Source organism: Siniperca chuatsi, linkage group LG24, assembly GCF_020085105.1.
Source record: "Siniperca chuatsi isolate FFG_IHB_CAS linkage group LG24, ASM2008510v1, whole genome shotgun sequence".
Lineage (NCBI taxonomy): Eukaryota > Metazoa > Chordata > Actinopteri > Centrarchiformes > Sinipercidae > Siniperca > Siniperca chuatsi.
This window is the reverse complement of record NC_058065.1, coordinates 1705641-1732819: the sequence shown is the minus strand read 5'-3', so window position 1 is coordinate 1732819 and position 27179 is coordinate 1705641. Positions and strand designations below refer to the sequence as shown.

At 42.3% G+C, this 27179-nt stretch overlaps 1 protein-coding gene across 2 annotated transcripts; it reads right to left on the bottom strand.

Moving 5' to 3' along the window:
- Positions 1 to 1634: 1634 nt before the first annotated feature.
- Positions 1635 to 16799, bottom strand: sh3yl1 (SH3 and SYLF domain containing 1). Of its 2 annotated transcripts, XM_044187610.1 has the most exons (11): positions 16645 to 16799; positions 12298 to 12408; positions 11558 to 11671; positions 9766 to 9830; positions 8048 to 8160; positions 6388 to 6516; positions 6144 to 6288; positions 5629 to 5710; positions 5484 to 5549; positions 4521 to 4553; positions 1635 to 3409 (listed from the first exon to the last, which is right to left on the bottom strand). In XM_044187610.1, coding segments are annotated over exons 1-11 (1068 nt in total). In that variant the 5' UTR covers positions 16646 to 16799; the 3' UTR covers positions 1635 to 3200. The 2 variants fall into 2 exon arrangements, with proteins under 2 accessions (XP_044043545.1, XP_044043546.1); XM_044187611.1 differs by lacking the exon at positions 12298 to 12408 and having other exon boundaries at positions 16645 to 16790.
- Between the last annotated feature and the right edge of the window lie 10380 nt (positions 16800 to 27179).

The window sequence follows — 27179 nt, the reverse complement described above, 5'->3', positions numbered from 1 at the left end:
GTTTTCCTCCTGGTCGTCGCTGGTCAAGAAGTATTTCATTTACTTTACGTAGCAACGCCACAATGTAAACATACTCCATCGCAAGTCAAACTGAAGGAAGTGTGTATTATCAACAAGAGTCTACAGCTCTGTGAGGCTGAGCTAAATGCTAACACCAGCATGCTAACACGCCGATGTTTAGCAGGTTCATCATCTTAGTTCAGCGTGTTAGCATGCTAACATTTGCTCATAGCACTAAAACACAAAGAACAGCTGCGATATTTCACTCAAAACCACAACCTGCAGGCGGCGCTAGAGGAAACATCAGAGGATCGGCGAAGTCAGTAGGATTCATCCTCTGGGGAACGTGAACGTTCGTTACCAAACGATATTTCAGTCTGGCCCGACGCTGCTAGCCACGCCGCTAACGTGATGGAAGCGTATCTAAAGTTAAAGTACTCATTATGCAATTAAGCATATTATTATTATATATTATGTTATTGCACTACTTTTAACAATGTGCTGTCTAACTGTAAACGCCATTTTAATGCTGCGGCTGTTCAAAGCGGAGCTAACCACTGTATTTAGGTGCAGCAGGAAAGTTATCGTGGGAAGGTGGAGGCTTGAAAGGAGGGGACCGTCACAGATTTATAGATTTTATTTCAGCCGACCCATGCGAGATAAATAAAAAGCATTAAAACAGCAACGTTTGATGTGTTTAACCATCGTGATGAACTGGTAGTTCAGAGCCAGAATCCACTGCACCTTTACGGATCGCAGCGATTAAACTTTATCAGATCAATATAAAGTCAGACTATAATATAATTAGTCACACATTGGGCCCAGCTCACTCATTCAGTATGAAATCACTGAACTGTTCACCATGTTGTTGTGTTTACCATAAAGCTGGCAATGTTTTAAATGTATGATTGGTGGCTATGAAAACTATATTGTTTCATTAAGGTTTTGTGGTTTAAATTCGTAGCACGTGGGTCTTTTTAAAGAAGTGAAACGTAGTCCTCTGTATCAACACGCTGGCTTTCATCGGCTCATCGTGCTGTAGGTTTGGTGCAGCATGCGACAGCAGTAACACCACAGTCAGGTCAGAGCTCAGTCCTGCAGTCGCAGCGCTCTCTGCAGGACACATAAGGAACTGTAAAAAATCACTCTGCTGACACAAACTAGATATTTTCTATTGATAAATCCTGTTAAATCAGGTGAAAGCATCGCATGTAAGTGTCTGACATCTTTCACACAGACAAAACTTTGTTATTTTAGATGGGGTTTTTTTGGACATTTCTGCAGGTTTTGTTATATTTATCACATAGAAGAAGTGACACCTGAAAACTGTTTTTGGAGTAATGCAGGTTTTGAGTTGGATTAGAGAGCGTTTGGCTTTAACAAACATTGAATAAATATGTATAAATGATCTTCCGACACTTTCTTTAGAGCCTCGAGGGCGGTTTAAAACTTTAAAAAGGCTGACTAAAAGCACCAAAACTGGCTCTTTGACACCATCTTCAACATAAAATACTGAACAAGTTTATGTTTGATCTGCTTTAAGTGTCACTCCACAGAATTATCTTTCCATATCTTTTAGATATTGTACAGATATTTGGACTTACTTTGACAAAATGGACAAAAATGAGCAGAAATACAAGCAAAGTTTTTAGATTTATTTATGATCCTTAAACAATCTCTGATGTGTAAAAACAATTCCCAAAACACCCTGATTATTTTAATTAAAGTGACAGAATACACCTGCTGTCATCTTAAACAATCATCATCATCATTATATATAAACTATAAACAGATACAAGTGTCCAAAAATACTTTACGCCACCTACGTCCCGTTTACTGCTGAGGAGACATCTTTAAAGGTGCAGACAGTAACAGATCCCAGAAGTGAAGCTTTTAAATACTGTTTGATACGAACGCAGTGAAGAGAAGTGACAAAATCTTTACCTGAAAGTTTTGCTTCTAAAATTCAATTTAGAAAATAACCTTCATCCAATTTGAAAAGTGCTTTTATTTTAAAGTATTTAGTGAAAGGAAAGATATTTTGGGTGAAAGACTGCAGTTACCCGACCATCACCTCCACAATAACCAGTTAAATAAACACAAACACATAACGAACAAACAAAAATCACCGTCTGAACAAAGTGCCACGGTGTCGGTGGGCGTTGAGATGTCCGACGCTCCCTGAACTCAACACTGAACAGTTTTAACAGATGTGCCCAAAATTATTAATATTTCTTCATTTTAATTGTTTTTGAACCAGATCAAGTTTAATATTTTAACTTAATTTGTTGGCAGCTCGAGTGTGAAATAAAAGTTTGGACTATTAATGTGGAAAATACATTTTTGTGGCTTTTTAAAAAAAAAAAAAAAATGATTTTTTTACTTTTTAAAATAAATATAAAACAATTCTGATGTAAATGTTATAAAGTTTTTACTTAGACATTATTTATGATTGTTTTTTCATGGTCATGAAAAAACAAACGTGGTAACGTTTTAATTCTGTAAATTTGTGATTATTTCCAAGAAGTTTCCTGTAAAGAACAAAAGGGACATTTTTAATTAGTCAATTTTAATTAAAAGCTAGCAGGTCAGTTGAACATATAAAAAAAGTGAATTTTGTCTATAGGCATAAAATTCAACACATATGGAAGAAAAAATAATAATAAATTAATATTTAGTTTTGTTTAAATTGAGTTTTTTTAACGAAATGCCTAAAGTTTATATAGTTCTTTAAAGAAAAATTAGTAGGAAATTACAGCGCTGTAAAATAAAGTGGGGCTGCAACTAATGATTATTTTCATTAATCGACTAATCTGCTCTTGATTAATCGATTAATTTTGTCTATAAAACATCAGAAAACAGTGAGAAATATCCATCAAAGTATCCCAGATCGCAACGTAACGTCATCATGTGACTTTCTGCTATAATATCACACCAAGAAAACCGGCAAATTCCCACATTGGAGAACCTAAAAACATCAAATGTTTGGTGTTTTAGCTTGAAAAAATTACTTAAATGATTAATCGACGCTCAAAATTGTTAGATTAATTTTCTTTCAATTGACTAATCAATTAATCGACTGATCATTGCAGCTCTAAAATGCTACCCAAACCTTAAAGTATTTGACTCGACCCCTCCCGCTTCCCGTAGAAAATGTCGCGTAGCTGCAGTTCCTCCTCCAGACCACCGCGGGGCAGCAGTCAGTACGTGACGAAGTTGGCGGGGAAGATCCCGACTCGCCCGTCGCCCAGCTGTCCCTCCCACCAGTCGTACTGGGAGTCGGTGCTGGTGATGACGGTGATGCGGTCGCCGGGGACGAAGCTCAGATCGCCGGGCTGCTGCCCCGTGAACGGGTGGGTTGCCGTGACGACCAGCTGCCCGCTGGCCCCGCCCACTGACGACCCTCCACCTGGAGGAAAAGAAAAATGTCGTTTTAATTAATCCACCAGAAAAATTACGCTTTTATTTTTTTTATTATTTTGAGATTCGTTTCAGTCATTTTTTGTGCTTTTTGTTTTCTTAAGCTGCAGGTTGTCGCGCTCTCTCAGCCATGATATATATTGATTATATATTGATTTTGATCGTAGAAAAGGTTTCAGTCGCAGTCGTCTGGACACTGTTTTCAGAATCAAGACGTTTCGGCTCCCATCCGGAAGTCATTCTCAATTGTGAAAAATGGTCTGAGAACTCAGAAATTTAAGCTACTCTGTGTTACATAAGCCCCGCCCTCAGGGAGGAGTCTACCTGAGTATCTGTTGATTAGCTAGTTTCACCTGAAACTGACCTAATAGTTTCCATGATGGCCCAGTAATCAGTAATCAGGCCTATTGTTTTCTGGCTGCACCTCCCTCATCACTGTTAAGTACCTGATTAGCATGTGATTGGCGTGACCAAGGTGTTAATACACTGTGGTAAACTTTGGGCAGGTTGAATCTCAGACCACCATTTCTGTTCAAAGAGGGGTTCTCTTTTTTCACAAAAATGGCTTCTTTGACGCCCCGTTCAAACCAACTCTTCTCTCTACTTAGACTCTTCACCTCGCTGTCTTCAAATGTGCGGTTTGTAGCTTTTAGATGTAAACGCACGGCGCTCTGCAATCCTGAGTTAGCGTGTCGTCTGTGCTGATCAAGTCTTTTGTGAAGCGGCTGTTTGGTCTCGCCTGTGTACCGTTCTTTGCAGTTTTCCTCACTGCACTGAATGGAGTAAACTACATTGCTCTGTTTCTGTGTGGGCATCTTGTCCTTAGGGTGAACGAGTCTTAAAGTGTTGCCTGGTTTAAAGAAAACAGGAACATCGTGCTGTCTAAAGATCCTTTGTAGTTTTTCCAGACAGTCCATTTTTTCACATTTGAGAATGACTTCCGGATGGGAGCCGAAACGTCTTGATTCTGAAAACAGCGTCCAGACGACTACGACTGAAACCTTTTCTACGATGGATCACTCCTGGACGAATGAGGGACGACACCGTCCTATTGATTTTGATGTTAGTTAGTTTAAACACCGGCTTCAGTTTTGTCGTACCGTAGCTTTGAGAGTTTCTGGAGGCGAACTGACCTGAAACAGAAGAGAAAACACAGTAAAAAGTCTGTCAACACTCAAGTGCAGAGACAGAAATCTCAACAATAACTCGAGTATAGAACTGAACTGATTACAGCAAATTAATCTGCATCTGTTCTGATAATCGATTAATTTATTTTTGCTGTTTATTATCATCATAAACTGAATATTTTGTTGTTGTTTCCCCTCTTCTTGCTTGCATAAATGCGTGCATGTCTGTTTTGTCTGGTGTGTTTCTGCAGTTGCAGGTTGGTTATGTGGCCATTAGAGAGAGCTGCAGCCTTTTTAATACTGCCGGTTTGTGTGTTTAAGCCCGACAATGAACGCTGTTAATGTACAGCTCACACACACACACAGCAAACAGCAGGATTATTGATGAGTCGTGTTTGTTGATATTGGCTGCTTCATCAAGGTCGCAAGTTAATACCAGACCTGAGTACAAACACACACCTTAACTTCCATCTTCTGACACACTGTGTGTGTTGTGGTGAGCTAGTGTAGCAATGAAAACACTGATCTCTCATCATCTGTCAAAGACTGCAGAAAGGAAAGGAGGCGATAGAGAGGGAAATGTCGAGGTAACGAAGGAAAGTATGTGGCAGGGAAGGAAAGACTGACGTAAAGAAAGACAGGAGGAGGCAAAGTAAAGAAGGGAGGAAGGAAAAGAAGGAGGTAGAGGAGGAAAGAAGTAAGGAAATTAGTTCATAGTGAAGGAACGGAGGAGGAGGTGAAAAAGGAGAGGAGGTGATAGAGGTATATGTAGAGGTAAAGAAGGAAAGTAGGGAGTAATGAAGGAAAAGAGGAGGAAAGAAGTAAGGAAATTAGTTCATAGTGAAGGAACGGAGGTGGCACAGAAGGAAAGGAGGAGCAGAGGAGGTAACATGCACAGCTGTACCTGTTTGCAAGATGGAGGAAGGTAAAACTCACCTGAGGTCTCAGATTTATATACAGAGATGCTCGGGTAGAGGGCGTTATGACTTCCTGTACCCGCACCTGCACACACACGCAGATCGTTACACTCTGTTTACGTCTCACATCGACGAGCAAAACGCTTATTTTAGTGAGGCGTTACCAGTGTTGGCCGCTGGCTGCTGGTAGCTGGTTGCCGGTCTCTGCTGAGGTGGAGCAGGAGGTCTGGATGGACGAAGAGACAACTGGAAAGAGAGAGAGAGACAAAAAGGAAGTGTGTGTGCCAGCTGAAATGTATTTCTAGGAAAGCTGGAAGCTGAAAATGCACACTGGGATTTTTCAAAAACCCTAAAAAAAGGCCTCGAAAAGCGGGATGACGGTTGAAAAGGTCCACGTCACCGTTTCAAGTTTGAATGAAATCTGTACCTGAAAGCATCCCGAGGTTAAGCTCAGCTTCCACAGACAGAAAATCTGAATTTTAGCTTAATAAAAGTTACCTTCCAGCACTGAGAACGACAACGCGCGAGAGCAAAGACTAAAGAATCACAAGCGGTGAGGGTACAGATGATGTTTTCCTCGATAATTGTACCATTAAAATGATGTATTTGTTGCGGAGCATTGAGAGCGCCATCACTGGGCGCAGGCAGAGAAACCTGGGTAGCAGAGCGTCTAGTTTACCTTTGGACGCAGGTTCTTGCTGGTCCAGTCGGCAGTGTAGGCCTCAGTGTAGGTTTCCAGGATGTGGTAGAGGTCGTAGCACGCTGACGGCGGCTCCACGTCGCCGTTCAAGATGGCCGATGCACGGATGTCTTGGGAGTAGAACCTGCAGCCGTAAACGCACAAATAATCCCATATTTGATAACACGTATGTTCACAGAAACGCGCGCTGTGAAGTGAACGGAGAGACGGTTCTTGTCCGTACTTGCGGTTGGTTTCTTTGCGTTCGATCAGTCCGGATCCCTCCAGAGAAATACCAGCAAACAAACCTCTGGATCTACAGTAGGTGAAGACCGCCGCTGTGCTGCGGAGAGCCACGTCAGCCTCCACGTTCCTGAAAGACAGAAAGATGAAGGACGCCATTATCTCTGTGGCAGTAGTGGAACAACATCACAGCGGCCCAGGTGTCCCTTTCTATAGACGAGCACCTTTCAGCCTAAGAACACAACAACACATGTAATATATAACCTTCGTTATATAGTCTTACTAGAATTAACCAGAAAAAAGAGCACAAAACCCGCACAAATAAGCAAAAACTGCATCTGACACGAATACGTATACGCTGCTGTACATACATCAAACAGCTTCTTATCCAGCAGATTAAACAATACCAAGGCAGACAACACAGATATATAGACAATATGAAAACACCTGTGCTTTGTGATGATAACTGTCTGGGAGACGGGTTTGAATAATGTCCTACCTTTGTTCAAGTAGTTTATGTTGGACTTTGTTTCTATTCGCCATTGTTCTGCTCTATGACTGTTTATTTGGTTTGTACCAGTCAGTACGTCCTTAACGATGACTTTCCAGGTGAGTTCTGCAGCATATATGAAACAAGTCGTATAGAGCCTTAAGTGTCTCTAAATGTCCTCAAGTGATGTCACTTGAGTCAGCGTCGGTCGGGGCTGAAGACTACAAGCTTGAAGATGAAATCTGTTGATGTGGCGTTAGATAGAAGTGAGTTTAGCAGACGTCCGTAGCTCCTCATCCCTGCTCCAGGCTACATTAGCCACTACTAGCATAACGCACCCCAATCTCACACCCAACTGTCGGTGGTTGAGTTGCATTGTGGGTAATGTAGGCGCCAGACTCTGGTTTTGATCCTTTGCTTAAAACCTGTCCACCGTGAGTCTGAGTGATGTTAAATCAGTGGAGAACTAATTTAATTGCACTGTTGTACCTTTTTTGTACACGTCACAAACAGCTGATGCTCTGAACTCGTGTTGCGCCGCCATTGCTCTGTGGTGTTCCACAAGGCAGGATCCTTGGTCCTCTGTTATTCTGTTTAGAAAGTCCTGTCTCTCTTCCAGGCTTCCTTTGATATTTTCTCATCTAGGGTATATTTAAGAGTCGTTTCTGAAAAGCTGAGCCACGATACCATAAATGTGTCTCCACGCATGTAATTGTTGTAAAAACTGTAGTTTTGGTTGAAGTCCAGACAAATTCAGGTCAACATCACAGCTCACCTTATTTTCATTCTGTCTGCAGCTCACTTAGTTAACAGCTATTATGATGTCAGCATTTACCTGCAAGTCAAATACCTGGCCACACCCACACACATCTGCCAACAAACACACGCGCTCGCCAAAACCTGTCAAACTGCCGTGAAACAACACTGACCTCCTTATTCTAAAACCTTGAACGCATAAATGACAGTTAATCACGTCTGATGTTGTATCTGTCAAAAGGTTTAACAGACACTGAATTAGTTTGTGTTTCTGCTTCAGGCCTCAAAACACAAACGGCTCATAAATCTCGAGGCAGAGTAAAGCATTAAAACATAAACCATAATTTACTTCAAAAGTAAAGTACGATTAGAGGCAATTAAGAGACAGACAGACAGAGAGAGTGCAGGTGCTCACCTGCCCACGGGTCCCACGGCGACGGTGCAGTTCCCGCCCAGCGTCAGGTTGCCGCCCTTCGTGAACGCCTCGACGGCCCTCCGCTGGTTCAGGATGATCACCAGGTCAGACACCTGAGGGAGTTCCAGAGATAAACACTTATTTATTCATGTTCTCGAGGACAATCTGACATCTGAAGTTTGACACCAACACTTGTAGCATAAAGATCAACTTTACGGCGAGACCGGTGCGTTTTGGCTCCAGGCTCATCGGCGAACGTCGTCGGTCTCGCAGTGACGTTGCTCTTTATACTTTGAGTGTTGCTGAAGTTTTGACCTCTTCAGACTTTTGTCACTTCTCCCACGCACCTTGGAAGGTGAAGTTGTGCCAGAAATACTCTGCTATCTTATGTTTGACAGCCGACTGATGGAAAGTGAAGGATTTATCTGAAAAACTAGTAGTTTAAGTAGTTTAATAATCAGCCAATGTGGTTGATCCGCACACGGTCGGCCACTTTACTCACATTAATTCTTGTATTCATTGCTGCCTGTTTCCTAAACAGATCGATTTGATTGAGACAGTTTTCTAGAATAAAGTGTCATTCACTTGCAGTTATGTTTATAATAATAAAAAACAACAACTGTATATGATACTGACTTGGTAAAATGTATGTTTTTTTGCGATGTGTGTTGCTTGAAAATCAAACCCAGAACAGTAAAGATCATTTGAACAAACTCACCCACTGCTGTGAACTCCTATTTTTGCTGTTGCAGTATGATGCAATATAATGTCTGTGCTTTATATTTAGTGTTTAACACTAGTGAACGTTTCATATTGTTTCATAGATGCACTTTTCTCCACAGCTTTTAATGCATATCATTTATAATAATATACACATGCAGGCCTCACTTGCGTCAGTTAAGGTCAGTGTTCATGGCTCCACCATAAGAAAGAGACTGGGCACAAAAACAAGCCCCAGACCATCACACTACCACCACCATATTTTACTGTTGGTATGATGTTCTTTTTCTGAAATGCGGCGTTACTTTTATGCCAGATGTAATGGGACACACACCTTCCAAAAAGTTCAGCTTTTGTCTCATCAGTCCACAGAGTATTTTCCCAAAAGTCTTGGAGATCATGAAGATGTTTTCTGGCAAAAATGAGACGAGCCTTGATGTTCTTTTTGCTCAGCAGTGGTTTTCATCTTGGAGCTCTGCCATTCAGGCCATTTTTGTCTCTTTCTTATGGTGGAGTCATGAACGCTGACCTTAACTGAGGCAAGTGAGGCCTGCAGCTCTCTGGATGTTGTTGTGGGGTCTTTGAATGGCTGAAGAAGAACAAAATGAAGACTTTGGAGTGGCCTAGTCAAAGTCCTGACCTGAATCCTATTGAGATGCTGTGGCAGGACCTTAAAAAGGCAGTTCATGCTCGAAAACCCTCCAATGTGGCTGAATTACAACAATTCTGCAAAGATGAGCGGGCCGAAAATCCTCCACAGCGCTGTAAAAGACTCACTGCAAGTTATCGCAAACGCTTGATTGCAGTTGTTACTGCTAAGGGTGGAGCAACCAGTTATTAGGTTTAGGGGGGAATCACTTTTTCACAGCACTGTATATTACATTTAGCGTTTTTATTTCACTTTGTATACACTGAGCATTGTTGACACAGATCTTCCTTATTCTATAAAATGTAAATAGAAAGGGCGGATTTTGTAAAAGTTGTATGTGATCACTCACCTCCACCCCGATCTCGAAGCCTCCTCCCAGACCAGCGATGCCGATGGCAGACGGCGCCGACCAGCCTGAACACAAACACAGTGACGATGGTTGCTGCTGTGTTTTCTCTCTTTTTAATTAATCGTTCAGTGACTCCTCTTACTAAAGAAATAAGAAAGTATGAGGAGATGTTACGTACTGCCTGCATCATACAGAAACAGCAATAAGCAGCGAGTGATTTGTGCCCTGAGTTTCGCCTCTCAGGTTGTCGGTGTCTAATGCAGCTCTACAGGGAGACTGCAGAATCAGTGACATCTTTAAAAAAATACTTGTATTAATGCCAGCACACTGTTTTATTTCCAACATGTCTTATCTGTTTTATTAGTAGTAGTAGTACTGCTTTTATCTCGCGTTGTTGTTTGGTATTGAAACTAAAATGTTTTAATCCTCGTTCAATTGCATAAAGCTCTCTGTATCTTTGTTTTATATGCTGCATAAATAAAGTTTATTAATATTATTTAGTACTTCTCAGGGCTGAAACACTTCCAGCCACAGTGCATGTTTTAAAGAAGCTTTTGTTTGTTTATATTTCCCCTTAAAAAGAAGTTAAAGCTGCACGAGTCACATAAAAGGTCACACAGAGCCCCAAGATGATCGATCACAGAAAGATTATAAGGTTAAGATTAATAATCTTGTGTGATATACTACCATTATTGTGATGTCATTACACGGCTTTGTTGAATACTCGATTCTGATCGGTCAATTACGGCATCCTACGTTATTTCTGAAGAGCAGACCGTTGCTATGGACGCAGACCTGATCACAGAGTCCAATCATGTCAATCCGCAGAAAGAAGTCCCGTCACAAAAACCCATTTTTTTAAAAATCAGGTAAATCAATATTTGGTGCCAAGTTATTGATTACTGAAGTATCCGTGTAACGAGCGAGCCTTCAGGCTGATCGCTTCCTTAGCATCAGATGGAGACAAAGAAATAAAAATAGCTACACCTGATCTATTACACACCTGATCTCTCCGTCGATCAGGTGTGTAAATCATGCGGATCTGATCACAGAAAGGAGAGCCTAACATGGGAGGCAGCGCTAAGACCTCAGCAGGACGAGACACGCGTTCCCCGTTAGCTAGTTTAGACGAGGACAGAGGTTTGCACTTCTTTGTAAGTCAGACTTAACGAAGAAATGAAGTTTTGAGCTATTAAATATAAGACAGGCATCCTGGACTTCCTCCTTCCCTCCGCTGCCTTCGTATTTCCGTGTCCTTCTCTGCTCACTGTTGACTATCAGATGCCATCAGGCTCCATAACAAAACCTGTCTTTAATATCTTTATATGACTCCGTGCTGCGTTTGTTCACGCCGATAAGATCTGGACGGTAAATCAAGAATTCATTGCTCTTGTTTTTATTGCCGCCGGCGTTGTGAGATTTGGTTGAACTGCTACTTTAATCTGACAAACCGGAAAACCAGCAAAAAGCCCTGCAGACGTGGCGAGGCGTCCGGGCCGTGTGATCCTCGGCGGCTTTTGGCGACATCCGCAAGAGCCAGAGCTGCCACCGCCGGACGAGTGATTAACGGCCAACAACAACACATCAGATGACTGCACGCCGCCGCTCCCAGCGCTGCAGGGAGATCTGAGGGAGTCTGTTTGTCACCATGGCTGCACAACATGTCCCAAAAATAATGAGGTCACCTCAGGAGGGATGGAGCGCCTGAATCCCCGCCAGATACTGACCCCTGACCTCTGACCCCTGACCTCAGATTCAGTTAGATTTGACAGACAGGCGCGTGGGGTCTTACGTCTGTCGGCCAGTCTGGCGATGACGATGCCGCTGCCTCCTCTGGCGGTGATCATGAAGCCGGCCTTGATGACGGAGATGATGGCCAGACCCTCCGCCTTCGCTATCACATGAGCTGCAACACACACACACACACACACACACACACACACAAATCAATCACTCCTCCATCACTGAATACACACAAGGAAACACACGTGTAGTGCTTTACTTTGGTTGTGAATGCATGACGAAAACACCAAAAGTGTTTCGAAAAGTTGAGTGAATTTACAGTTTTAGTGCGCAGCTGCGTATAATAATAATAATAATAATAATAATAATAATAATATATTATTGGATTGTAATTCCAGATGTGTTCGTCGCTTTAGTGTTGCAGCTGCTGAAGGTGGAGCTCATTTTAATGCCTTTATATTCTGCTGGGCAGCTTCATCTCTTATAATGCATCATAATTGACTTTATATTTTGTATTAATGGGCTGAATCTGCAGAGTAACTAAACTTAAATAAAACGCAGAGCAGTAAAGAGTAAAGTCCTCCCCTCTGAGACGCAGTCAAGTAGCAGAAAATGGAAATACTCCAGCGAAGTACAAGCACCTCAGATTTGTACTTCGCTTTCCGCTGGTTACTGTAAAATCCACTAAACTACAGCTTACTGATTTTAAGTGCTCTTTCTACCCTGCGCCATGCTCTTCCTCCCTCCCTGACGGTGCAGTGAAGGACAGGGCAGCTTTCTTTTTTTTACCGGGGATGAGTTTGTCGGGTCCGTTCCTGTTGGAGATTTCAGTGAACTCTCTCAGGATCTTGGCGGCTTTCTTCGCCTCCGACTTGAGGTTGGACGGGATGGGGTTACTCACTGCAAACACACAAATTATATGGTTTATTAAAACATCAACGGCTCATTCAGCGCTGCTCCCAAAAGCTACACAATTTTTTCACTTTTCAGCCACACGTAAAACTAAAACCTTTGTCAAAGCGAGGAGTCGCACCACTCGTCAATGAGCTCCTTGTTGGCTTGAATTGATCTTATCGGATCCACATCTGTGCCAATAAAAGCTGAGCAAACTTTCTAGAAAGCTCTGATTGTGAGGGTTTTTATTGGTAGAACAGACAGACGTGGACTGTGAGGTAATCGTTTCTAAAAAGCAGATTTCTCCCGACTGATCAGTCTACACGGCGTCAGAAAGCGAAGAGCTCAGAGTGACGTCTTCAGATTCGTTTTGTCCAAAAGACAGAGTCAAATTCATTTACTATTATAACTGACTTCACCCTTCAGCAGCTGGAACCAGCAAACGTTTGCTTGAAAAATGACAATTAGTCGAAATAGTTGCCAACGCATTCTTTCGATTTATCAACTGAGCCTGTAACACTCATCCATCTGCTGCTTCGTCGCATTCAGCGCCATCATCCTTTCACCAAATAAGATATTTTTGGATGACATATATAAAAAAAAAAACCCAGTATGTGTTTGATTTGTCTTATAATTCTGACATTTAGCATCGTGAATGTTGCTGTGGCCTCCGGCTGCGGCTGGACGGTGTGCTGGAGTCTGACGGATGTATTCATGCTGCAGAAGCACAGCTTTGTTAGCGCGTTGTAGCTCAGCTGAGGATGGGATGTTCGGGCTCAGTGTGTCGTTGTGTCATGTGTTAGGAATGTGCTGGCAGGCGGCATGTTGGCAGACCGGTCTCTGCTGCGTGACTCTTAAAGCAGAAACAGGAAGCTAAATGACAGGATCACTGGTTTCAAACCAGAACATATCACTTCCTTTAAAAGAGTCCCATTTGTTTGTTTGTTAGAGTCTACAGCCACGCTAGCAGCTCTGTGAGGCTACAAACAGCTGCGTTTTCAGCTAAATGCTAAAGTCAGCATGCTAACATGCTCAGAGTGGTTTAGCAGGTATAATGTTTACCGTGTTCCCCATCTTAGTGTAGCGTGTTAGCATGCTAACAGGCTCAGAGTGGTTTAGCAGGTATAATGTTTACCGTGTTCCCCATCTCAGTTTAGCATGTTAGCATACTAACAGACTCACAGTGGTTTAGCTGGTATAATGTTTACCGTGTTCCCCATCTTAGTTTAGCGTGTTAGCATGCTAACATGCTCAGAGTGGTTTAGCAGGTATAATGTTTACCGTGTTCCCCATCTTAGTTTAGCGTGTTAGCATGCTAACATGCTCAGAGTGGTTTAGCAGGTATAATGTTTACCGTGTTCCCCATCTTAGTGTAGCGTGTTAGCATGCTAACAGGCTCAGAGTGGTTTAGCAGGTATAATGTTTACCGTGTTCCCCATCTCAGTTTAGCATGTTAGCATACTAACAGACTCACAGTGGTTTAGCTGGTATAATGTTTACCGTGTTCCCCATCTTAGTTTAGCGTGTTAGCATGCTAACATGCTCAGAGTGGTTTAGCTGGTATAATGTTTACCGTGTTCCCCATCTTAGTGTAGCGTGTTAGCATGCTAACAGGCTCAGAGTGGTTTAGCAGGTATAATGTTTACCGTGTTCCCCATCTTAGTGTAGCGTGTTAGCATGCTAACAGGCTCACAGTGGTTTAGCAGGTATAATGTTTACCGTGTTCCCCATCTTAGTTTAGCGTGTTAGCATGCTAACATGCTCAGAGTGGTTTAGCTGGTTTAATGTTTACCGTGTTCCTCATCTTAGTTTAGTGTGTTAGCATGCTAACATTACCTAATTAGCAGTAAACACAAGGTCATCAGCTCTGCAGGTATTTGGTCAGAAACCAAAGTGTCGGACACGTTAACATGTCGACCTGATGGTGGCGCTGGATGGAAAGTCAGAGGATCAGCAGCGTTATTACAGTTCATCCTGAGGGGAGCATGAACAATGAAGCACGTCTCGTCACAGTCCAGCAGCTGCTGAGACGCTTCACTTAAAACCACAAATGTGAACCTCATGGTGGCGCTAGAGGAAAATGGACAAAACCACAACAATAAGACCGCAGTTCTAATAAACTGGGATCATCCTGTAAGAACCCAATCAGTCCTCAGGCAGGACAAGTCCACATAGTTCAGACTCTACAGGTTTGTGACTGAACCACCAACCTTACAATTAACGGCAGACCTGCTCCACCATCTGAGCTACGACCGCCAGTTGTCTTTCATTTGGTTATAGTCATCTTTAACACAGTGGCTGAGGAGGTTCTAGTGGTCTTTTACGGTCTATTTGTCTCTGAGGACGTTCTAGTGGTCTAAGAGGACGTTCTAGTAGTCTATGATGGGGTTCTAGTGGTCTTTGCGGAGGTTTTAATGATCTTCTAGGTTCTTGTTATCTATGAGGAGGTTCTAGTGATCTTTTATGGTATATTCGTCCATGAGGAGTTTCTATTGGTCTCTGAGGAGGTTCTAGTCTTCGTTAAGGGGGTTCTAGTCGTCTTCTAGGAGGTTCTCGGCATCTTTCAAAATGTTCTAATCGCCTTTGAGGAGGTTCCAGTGATGTTTTAGGTTGTGGTCGTCTAAGAGGAGGTTCCATTCATTTCTGATTAGGTTCTAATGGTCTTTTAGGTTCTAGTCATCTATGAGGAGGTTCTAGCGGTCTTTGAGGAGGTTCTACTGGATAAGGAGGTTCTAATGTCTACAACTGTCAGAAGTAAAAAACAGTAGCTAATTAAATGTATCTTGGTGTTTCTGGAGAAGGACGGATGAACGCGTGATGAAGAGTCATTAAAGACGAAGCATACTGTCTTGCGATGGCGTGTCGTGACTCCGTCATTTAGCGGCTGATTAGCTCGCTGAGAGGCGACGCGGGTCTGAAAATAAATGTGAATGGAGTTTCGTCGACTTCCTCATGAAGTAATTAAAGGCCTTCTGATTAAAATGTCATTAATTTAAATGAGACAGAAATGAATCTCCCACACTGAGGGAGCTGTGACGTCGTCTCTGTCGCCATGACGATGCCTCTCAAACCCCCTGCCAATTACCTGCTAAATGACTAATTAATCAATCACAGGCCCCCGAGCCCAAACTCGATCAGAGAGGAGCTGATGAACCGCTAATGACAGCTCGTTAACGCTAACGAGCTCCAGCAGGAGCGTTGCCGTGCCGACGGCAGTGTGGAATCCATCACGTCTTCGTTCGGTATTTTGTATTTAACATAAACGGACAAAATATGAGACACGTGCGGTCTGATGAGATCTGACAGTAACAACACATCATTTAACTGATCTGGTGATGACTAGAACCAGAACCACCAGAACCCCCTCATAGATGGCTAGATCCCTTAGATTAACAGAACCTCCTCCTCGACCACTAGAGCGACCGTGGCCGCTTATTAACAACTAGATCCTAAAGGCCCACTACAACCTCAAAGACCATTAGATCCCCCTAAGCCACTAGAACCACATCAAAAATGACAACCTCCTCATAGACGACTAGAACCTAAAAGACTACTAGAACCTTGTTAAAATCCCCTAAAAGACCAACAGAAGTTCCTCATAGATGACTAGAACCTAACAAAGCACTAGAACCCCCTCACAAACAACTAGAACCTAAAAGACTACTAGAACCTTGTCAACAAACACTAAAATCCCCTAAAGGACCAACAGAAGCTCCTCAAAGACCACTAGTACTTCCTTATAGACGACTAGAACCTAAAACCCAATAGAACTTGCGCAAATACCATTAGGACCCCTTTAAAGGCCACTACAACGCCTCCAAGGAATCTCCTCATAGACTTCTAGGACCTAAAACACCACCAGAACCCCGTCACAAACAACCAGAACCCCGTGACAAACAACCAGAACCTCCTGACAAACAACCAGAACCTCCTGACAAACAACCAGAACCCCTGACAAACAACCAGAACCTCCTGACAAACAACCAGAACCTCCTGACAAACAACCAGAACCTCCTCGAGGATGACTAGAACCTGAAAGACCCTCACCTGAAGCCATGTGACATTTGTCACCAGGGTTAAAAACTTTTTAACGCGTCTTATTTTTACAGTGAGAACTCTTTACAGACTAAGAACACAGCTAGAACCGGTGGATCCTGTGAAAGCAGAACACAGGTAGACGGACAGGTAAACAGGTAGACGGACAGGTAAACAGCCAGCAGGACTCAGCTTTAATAAACTTACTTTTGTTTCTTTCACTTCTTTTCTTCCTTTTCTCTTCGCTCTGCTTGTGTACCTGCGGACAGGTGAGCTGCGCGAAGCCCTCTCTTCTCTTCACTTCCGCCTCACCTGATTCTCTTGACAGCCCCGCGCGCTGCCGGAAACCACCGACACGTCACGTAAAAAGTAACAAATGACTCGCGCCCTGCTTTGTGCCGGTAAACGCAAGTGGGAGGAGTTACTTGATGGTCTTCAGCGACGTCACACAGAAACAGGTGAACAGGAATTGATGAATGGCTTGAGGTGATGTCAGGTGGACTGGCGCCGCGAGGACAGCCCCAACAGAGGGGCGTTGAACAGCTGGGCGCGTGCCTGAGGCCTCAGCTTTGTGCGCCCTGAGTTCAGTCTCTCAGGCAGAGACTCGTTCACACGCAGTTCTCCACCCAGTAGTTCCTCCTCATGTTCCTTCCGCAAAAACTAGATTTATATCAAGTATTTTATTTTATTTTTACTTAATTTCCTTATTAATTAATGTGTTGTCATAACAGGAAGGTTATGAGTCTCATCACATTAATAAATCGATCAAATTAAATTAATCAAACTTCACTTTCTTCCTCTGAAGACATCCCATCTCTTGAGTTATATTTGTATATTATGATTTTCTTAATTGACTTGTTTATTTATGTTTGATTTAAATTACGTTCCCGTTTCTGTGCGAATTATCTTTTACACAGTCGTACATAGTAGTTTGTATTTCTCTTCTGCTTTGGCTCAGGGGTTTTCCCCCTTTTGTTTGTCTTGTAATGTCATTGTGCCTTTAATAATTTGACACGCCTGATAACCTGAAACACCTCATTGGTGGAGCTTGCTGGGATGCCTGGGAGTCTGCGCTCAGGGCAACACATTAGAAACCAGCGTCAACTACACTGATAAAAAACAGAAGTGATAAACCTGGACTGTTTCTCACTAAAAACATTATTTATATATTTATTTATACATTTATTTCAACACTACTTCACATGTGTGTGTATTTATACACACGTGTTTTATATTTGCCATATTTCTTAAATCCCATCAGCATGTCCTCATGAAGAAGTACACTGGAGCAGGTTCCTGGGAATCAGCATCACCGAGAGCCCGACACCTGGTCCACCTGGTCCGTGGTACCAGCAGACTCCGGAGCAGCTTCCTCCTCAGGCTGCTGCTCGTCCTCATCCTCAGTTTTCATTTCCTTGTGATGTAAATGATCGTTTGCGAGCTGCAGTCAGCTGTTTCTAGTTGCTTTCTTTTTCTCTTCTTTTGTTTTACGCATGTTTAAAAATCAAAACTGAAACTCGTAATGTATTATTCGTTTGGAGATCCAATAAAAAAAATAAAGGCACGGCCGAAAGTGTCACAGAAAGCTTCAGATAAAGTTTACTTTCATTTTCCGCCACAGAGTCCTTCTGATTGGATCAGTGTGTCGGCCTGTTTTCTCTGGACTCACGAAGCTCTTCAACTGGCAAAGTTTGACACAACCATGAGTTTGCCTTTTGGGAGAATTATCTGCAATGATTAAAAGAAAAAGATCTGGAAACTGGATGGAGACGCAGCTGATGCTCAGACGGTTGGGTCTATATGTGAAATGTTCGTCTGCTCGGTATCCGACCGGTTTCCTCCGCAGATGATAATCATAATCAGATCTGGCAGCTATGACTCAGCAGGTCTCAGATCGGCCCGGGACGGCCCCCCCAGCCAACTCCCCCCTCCGCTCAGAGGCCGAAACCCTTCCCATGTGAGTCGTTTTCTCACAGTTAACGTGATAATGTTAATGTTATTAGTAATCAGGCGGCCTCCCTCGGGGAGGTCAGAGGTCAGCAGGGTCAAACACGGCCTGCCGGTTCCTCCAGAATAGATGCAAGCAGTTCCAGCTTAAGTCATTAGAATAATAACAGTAATGGCTGTGAGCGGCGACGCAGAGACGCAGAGATGTGAGCGTGGAGGCGTGGGAGAAGTCCAACAGCCATCCACACGCAAACAGACGAGCGAGGGGGGGGGGCAGGCGGGATGCCACGCAGCAAAGGGCCACAAAGATCTCTAACACTTTAAATATGAACAACGAAAGACACAAAACAATCACAAAATGTGAAGAGCCGAAGGTGAAGATGGACATTTAATCAGACAAACCCTCTTACAAGTACAGAAAGTACACAAGTAGTACCAGCAGAGCGTACTTAAAGCATCCAAAGTGAAAGCCCTCTTCACGCAGAGCTCCAGACAAGTGACGTTTTTAAAACGCCCTGTTAGTTTTGTTGCTGCGACTTTGAGCGCCGCACCTGAACACACCTGCGAGGCTCCGCAGCTTCACGCGTTACAAAGCCGATCGTGCGTTTCAGTGTAAACTCAAAGCAACGAGTAACTTCACATCAGTTACTGCAGCAGAAAGTACAGCATGTGTCTCTGAAATGCAGCGGAGTGGAAGCTAAAAGCAGCTAAAAGGGAAGAACTGCGCTGAAACTGCACTCACGACTGCAACACCTGCCGCTGATCACCGCCACAGACACTTTATATCACACGGTGTTGTTTCAACAACCTGGCTGAAGAGACGCCTGTCGGCTTAAAGGTGAACCTGCACCTGCGTCGATCTTATTGGTGGACGGAGTCAGGTGACCTGACGAGATCAGGGCCTTTCAGTTACACGGTATTACATCTCAGCACATAACAGTTATTTGTGCATCAGTCACAGCTGCGCTGGCATTCAGCTAATGACGCCAGGAAGAACAGCCGTGAAAATGGGATTTATCTGAGGAAGAAGCCGTCTGGGACTCGCCGCCTCAGGGAGCGTCTGCTTACATCAACCTTTATCGCATCTTTTCGTGTTAAAGCTTTTACTAGCATTTCATCCCTTTTTTAAAAAAACAAAAATCATGTGTTTTCACTCTGCTGCACTTTTGTTTCAAGCTCAAATTTAAAATGTGCGTAAAATTGCAAAAATGTCAATAGTGAAGAAGGCCGGTCCTCTGAGGATGATGCTCCGCAGGCTGGCGGAGGAGGTCTTTCTGCTGGACCAGGACCAGGACCAGCTCCCAACCTGCTCTCACCTCGTCGGATCCCACAACAGCTTCAACACGTCCTCTTGTTTACTGCACGGCTTCATCTTAAAAACCTCCAAATATACAAAACGCACAACTGGAACCCGCTGACACTCGAGTCTAACACTAAAATCTGCTTTTTCATTGTGTAAGTTTGGTGGTATTGTTATTGTAATTATTGTTTTCCGATGCCGTGTGTTCAAATGTTCACGTGCGATCTGCTGCCGAACGCACAAAACCGTTCACGTATTCACATCCATGACTAAAACTCTTGAATTAAATATGTGAATGTGAACAAAAAAAAAACCTGAAAAAAGTGGCGAGAACAAGAAGAAACAAAGGAGGAGCAGGTAAGAAAACTTAAAAAATTAATAAAATGCGACATGAAGAGAAGAAGAAAGAGAGACAAAAGGACAGAAGAAGAAAAGGTAAGAAAAAATGGATTCACATCTTTTACTGACGTAGAAGAAGAAGCAATAACGATCAAAAACTTCAGCGTGAAGTAAATCTGTTTCAGTGCATCGCTGTGCCATTATACTGCAGTGTTGCACCTGTTTGTAGGCCTGGTATTCATGTTTGTAACTCCATGTTCTCTGTTTGGAGAACTGAAAGACTGCCACCTGGCGGCGGGAGGACAGGTATGTTCTTGTCCGTGAGAACGATGCCATTAAACTGAGTGAGATTCAGCAGAAGATCATTGAGGGCCGTGTAAACTTTGAGGGGAAGGACCCCACGAACACATCGACGTGGGTTTAATCTCACCAAAAGGCCGTGACGCGATCGGCCATCGGGCTGATGTCGGTGTTCCTGGGCAGCGTGGCGGCAATGTCACATGGTGTGCTGCCATCAGTGTGTCCGCCATCACGCCAACCTGGGGCCCTGCAACACTCACAGCTCCTCGTTTTCTTTCTACAATAAACATTTATCCCTCCAGCTTCGCGTCCCGAGCATTGTGTTTTTCTATTTTTCTACGTAGCGTTTAGCGCTTTTAATTTTGATTTGACAACACAGTTCAGTTTTGAGCACAGACTGAACTGTTTTGAGGTGAAAGAAGAGTCTGAGGTTTTGTGAATGCAGCTTGAAAACTGTGTTTCGTGTTCACAGTCTGGAGAAAAGGAGAGCAGCTTTCTAGAAACGTGTCTTAGCGATCGAGAGAAACTGTAATAAACAGAGTCCTTGCAGCTGGATCAAAAAAGAAAACAGACCATTTTGAATTAAAGCAGCACGACAGTTCAAATCACAATACAATGGCCTGTAGCGTCATATCACACTGAAACTTGCACTAGAAAACGAAATCCTGCCGAATACATCAAACGGAAGATAAATACTGTGATATGATATCCAGGCCATATCGCCCAGCGCTAGTATCAACACCAGCCAGCGTGTTATCTATTATCTCGAGTACGGGGCACATACCACAGAGAAGAAACACTGCGAGTATATACAATCATCGATAAGGATGATAACCCCGTGTCGGCTTCCCTATCCTCGTGCAGGCTTGCTTTGCATCAAAGTCGGCCCCGTTGAAGAAACACTGTGCCGACTGACGGATCGCGTCTGTCTGAGTTTGTTTTTGCGTGCCATCGCCCGTTGAAGACATCAGGAGTTGGAGACTTGTGTAGGAAAATGTCCACCGGTTTCAGCGGGGACAGTTTTACCAATGTGAAGCGACAATTTATACCTCAAGCGAAAGTGAGACCCATTGCTTCCAGGTTTTATTGTCTCCTTGGTTTTGCCGCGAAACCTGACAGATGACAACTCGATACGTCTCAAGATGACCCCGAGTTGTGGATTTAAACTCAAGAACTGAAAAGCAGGTGTCAGCTGTCATAATTAAATGTAATTAATCGATTAGCTGTGCTTTCTGGAGCCAGGAACGCCGTAGGAAGGAAATAATACATTTAAAATTTCAGTTTCCTCTTCCCTAAATGGTACGCAGTGTGTCTTTTAACGATTAGGTAACTAATAACTAGTTAGAACCAAACTTATCAGAAACACAAACACTTGAACAAACTTCAGCGTGATAAGAACGACCTAAACTGACAGAAACCATCTTTGGGAAAAATGTATTTGACGTGTATTTGATTTTAATTGGCTCATGACCCGTTCGCTAACATGGAGGGGGCGGGGCTTATGACCTGTACTGCAGCCCGCCACCAGGGGGCGCTCCAGGTGTTCTGGTTTCACTTAGTCGTCCATCTTTATATACAGTTTATATACAGTTAGCTAGCTTTAACTGCTTTATACAGTTAGCTAGCTTTAACTGCTTTATACAGTTAGCTAGTTTTAACTACACAGTTAGCTAGTTTTAACTGCTTTATACAGTTAGCTAGCTTTAACTGCTTTATACAGTTAGCTAGTTTTAACTACACAGTTAGCTAGTTTTAACTGCTTTATACAGTTAGCTAGCTTTAACTGCTTTATTCAGTTAGCTAGTTTTAACTGCTTTATACAATTAGCTAGTTTTAACTGCTTTATATACAGTTAGCTAGTTTTAACTGCTTTATATACTGTTAGCTAGTTTTAAGTGCTTTATATACAGTTAGCTAGTTTTAACTGCTTTATACAGTTAGCTAGTTTTAACTGCTTTATATACAGTTAGCTAGTTTTAACTGCTTTATACAGTTAGCTAGTTTTAACTGCTTTATTCAGTTAGCTAGTTTTAACTGCTTTACATACAGTTAGCTAGTTTTAACTGCTTTATACAGTTAGCTAGTTTTAACTGCTTTATTCAGTTAGCTAGTTTTAACTGCTTTACATACAGTTAGCTAGTTTTAACTGCTTTATTCAGTTAGCTAGTTTTAACTGCTTTATATACAGTTAGCTAGTTTTAACTGCTTTATACAGTTAGCTAGTTTTAACTACACAGTTAGCTAGTTTTAACTGCTTTATATACAGTTAGCTAGCTTTAAGTGCTTTATATACAGTTAGCTAGTTTGAACTGCTTTATATACAGTTAGCTAGTTTGAACTACTTCATATACAGTTAGCTAGTTTTAACTACACAGTTAGCTAGTTTTAACTGCTTTATATACAGTTAGCTAGCTTTAAGTGTTTTATATACAGTTAGCTAGTTTTAACTGCTTTATATACAGTTAGCTAGCTTTAAGTGCTTTATATACAGTTAGCTAGCTTTAAGTGCTTTATATACAGTTAGCTAGTTTTAACTGCTTTATATACAGTTAGCTAGTTTGAACTACTTCATATACAGTTAGCTAGTTTTAACTATTTTATATACAGTTAGCTAGTTTTAAGTGCTTTATATACAGTTAGCTAGTTTTAACTGCTTTATATACAGTTAGCTAGTTTTAACTGCTTTATATACTGTTAGCTAGTTTTAACTGCTTTATATACAGTTAGCTAGTTTTAACTGCTTTATACAGTTAGCTAGTTTTAACTGCTTTATACACAGTTAGCTAGTTTTAACTGCTTTATACAGTTAGCTAGTTTTAACTGCTTTATACACAGTTAGCTAGTTTTAACTACACAGTTAGCTAGTTTTAACTACACAGTTAGCTAGTTTTAACTGCTTTATATACTGTTAGCTAGTTATAAGTGCTTTATATACAGTTAGCTAGCTTTAAGTGTTTTATATACAGTTAGCTAGTTTTAACTGCTTTATATACTGTTAGCTAGTTTTAACTGCTTTATATACAGTTAGCTAGCTTTAACTGCTTTATATACAGTTAGCTAGTTTTAACTGCTTTATATACAGTTAGCTAGCTTTAACTGCTTTATATACAGTTAGCTAGTTTTAACTGCTTTATATACAGTTAGCTAGTTTTAACTATTTTATATACAGTTAGCTAGTTTTAAGTGCTTTATATACAGTTAGCTAGTTTTAACTGCTTTATATACTGTTAGCTAGTTTGAACTACTTCATATACAGTTAGCTAGTTTGAACTGCTTTATATACAGTTAGCTAGTTTTAACTGCTTTATATACAGTTAGCTAGTTTTAACTGCTTTATACACTGTTAGCTAGTTTGAACTACTTTATATACAATTAGCTAGTTTGAACTGCTTTATATACAGTTAGCTAGTTTTAACTGCTTTATACACTGTTAGCTAGTTTGAACTACTTTATATACAATTAGCTAGTTTGAACTGCTTTAAAAGATGACGTATTTCATACGACTTCCTTGAATCTGTGGAACATGATGATCTTGTGAAAATACAAGATACTTACTTAGATAACCGTATCACCAGCTGAACTTTTATTATGAAACGCGAGCCACTGAACTCAGTCTCCCACAATCCTCCAGGTATTCACACCTGTGTATGAGCTCCGCCCATGGACCCAGCTTTCAGCTACCATTGGTCAGTGTGACCCGTGATGTCACCAGGTCAATAAAAGGGTCAGCTGGCTTTCGTTTTGTTTTTCTTTTGCATACTGCTAAGCTAACTAAACAAGCTAAGCTAAGCGCCCGCAGCAGGTTATTGTGTAACGTAACGTTGTGCAACGCCGCTAAGTTAACGCAGAAACACAGTCTTTGCGTGCTAACTAACTCTTTTTAACGTCATCCGACACAGATCACACACACGCACACCTTGAACTGGCCTTAAACACAACCGCACACGCGGAGAGGAAACTCCCGCCGCAGGTGCTTTTCTTCGTCTGCAACACGCTCGTGCACGCCGAACACACAGTGCTGACCAAAGCAACACACACACACACACACACACACACACACACACACACTGCTTGTTTTCTGTGTATTTGGTTAGATTGTATATTGTGTGTTTTATTAGCTTCTTAATAAACGCTTGTGTTTAATTATGCTGGCTTCTTTAATGTCGCACACGAGTGAATGAGCTGCCAGCTTCTTCTGTGTTGAACTCCTCCAACCTGCTAGCTACTGGTGGTAATTCTGGTTATAGTTATTCATTTAATTATCAATCAGAGTTGCAAACTATTAGTTTAGTATATCTGATGAGACTGAATCTATCGTTTCCCTTCTTTAAGGTTGGCGCCCCAGACGGACTTTAATATTAATTAACGTTTACAGTTATTATTATTAACGTACACAGTTTGGTGCCCCTTTAAACTCCTTTAATTCCCATATATGAAAGAGAAACCAAAGAAAAGGAAAACTTTCCTTCGTCCCCCAGCTGACATTATTTTTCCTCAAACAAATCCACTGAATTCTTTTCATTGCTTCTTCTGACATCTGCTTTACAGCCTTTCACAAACTCTGCCCGCAAATTCCCAGCGCTACGATCGATCGTGCTGTGAACCCTGTGCACATCGCTTCTACCCTAAAAACAATGCTTGAATTTTAATGAGGTATTTTGTTTGTTTTTTGTTGTTTTGTTTGTACTTTTCTAGGAAATCTTTTTTGTTTTTATTCACAGAGGGCCGAAGCAGTTGCTGCAAGGCTTTTCCAGGCAAACAGCGAAGCTCTTCGGCCTTGAGAGGCAAGCCACACCATCCGCAAACCTGCCCTCCGTGGCTTTAGAGATGGCGATCGACGTGGAGGCTGGAGCCAACAGGCTCAGGTGATGATCCGGCGTTTAACCTGAAGCAGAGTTATATCTGTCTCACCGGAGAGAAACATCAGCGAAGCCTTTCTTCAGTACTCTAGCTCCTCACGCTGGGACCGACAGCCAGATGTGGTCCTGGAGTCGCCTACCGCAGCGGGGACTAGCACCCAGGCTGTTCTGGTGGTCGCGAAACTTTACAGGTGTGCGGTTGAGATCAAAACGAAGGCCGAGTTCGAAGATGGGTGTGGTCCGACCCACGAGTGCTGTAACAACACAGCGTCAACATGTTGACTAGCTGGTCTCTAATTCAGGCCAGTGGTTCCCAACATAGGGGTCGAGATGATTAATGGGAGAAGAAAGAAGAAGAAACAAGTTCTGATACACAAATCTGGTTTCGGTTTTTGGGCTTAAATAAAACCATGTGAGAAGTTCAGAGAGAAAATGACAAAAACTCATAACTCTGAAATGTGACTAGATCCTTTTTTTTTTCCTGTAAGAGGTCACGAGCCAAAGAAGCTGTGAACCACTGGTTTAATCTTCGACAATGTTTTGTATTTTATAAACCGATCGTGTGTGTTTTGATGTAAAATCTTCATCTGCAAAGTGTGCAAAGCTTAAACACACCACTTGAGTAAGTGTACTTTCCACCACTGGAGGAAAAAGGACGAGTGGAAAGAGAAAGACAAAGATGAAGGGAAGAAAAGACAATTGTTTTAATAAGAGTTTGTGTTTTAATGCTCTTTGTCGTCTTTTTCTGTGACTCTTCTGATCTTTATCTTTCTTTTCATCCATCCCTCCGTCTCTCCTTCTTTCTCTCGTGTCTTTATCTTTTCCTTCAATCGCTTCTCGCATTAATCCCTCCTCTCGCTCTCTTTAAATAGCCTGCTGGATAAACATCAGTCTCACTGCAGCCATTTGTCTTCTTAATGTGTTTCCACTGGGTTTGTGTGTGTGTGTGTGTGTGTGTGTGGGTGTGGGGTGTTTCAGGCCACCCAGTCTCCATAAACCAGATCAGTCCTCTACAAGTCCTCCTCAAAAGCCCTCACTTTGAGTTATTTTTCACATCCTGTAGTCTGCTAATTCTCCTTCAAGTCATCTTGTGTCCTTCAAGTTTAAGTCCCAGTCCCCTATAAATCTTTCCCCAAGTCCTCCAGTCCTCTGCAGATCGTCCTCCCCATGCAGAACACCTTTTCAAGTCCTCCAGTCCTCCGTACGTCATCCAGTCTTCGATTTCCCTGTTCTTTTAATCCACTATGAGTTCAAATCCTCACGTCCTGTGTTAAGTCCTCTGCATTACTGTTAGTGATGTCAGCTAATGTTAGCAGTCAGTAACAAAATGCTAGTTAATGTTAGCTTATTTTAGCCTAAAACTATCTATACTATGGACCGTAGTTTTTGTTGTTGAATGATTGCTAACATTAGCTAGTATAATGGACCTAGTGTAGATAAATATATAATGCAGCTAATGCTTTGTTCCTGAATGCTAATGTTAGCTGACACAAGCTAATGCTGCTATTGCTAATATAGAAGCATTAGCTCAATATATTGATATTTACATAAGCTAATGTTAGCCTAACAATAACCACAATATGGTCCACTACAAGTCATCCCCCAAGTTATTCTAGTACTCAAATCCTCCACAAGTCATCTTCCTGGTCTTTCAGTTCCCTAGGAGTCCCTGTTAGGTCCTCTGGTCCACGAAAGAACCAACAAATCCTGCACCCTGTCGATCACTTGTACTTTATGAACAACGTTTCAGTTCTCAGACCTTCATCAGGTAAACTTCAGGTCCTTCTAGTCCTCTGTAAGTCATCTTTCCAGTGCTCCAGTTCCCAAGGAGTCCCGTTTCAAGTCATCCAGTCCTCTACAAGTCCCTTTTTGAGTCCTGTGGTCCACTATGAATTCTCCTTCAAGTCATCTAGTGCCCTTGAACTGCTGCTCTCGTTCTGTCCTCCAGTCCCCTAAGAATCCTCCCCCAAGTCCTCCAGTCCCCACTAAGTCCTTCT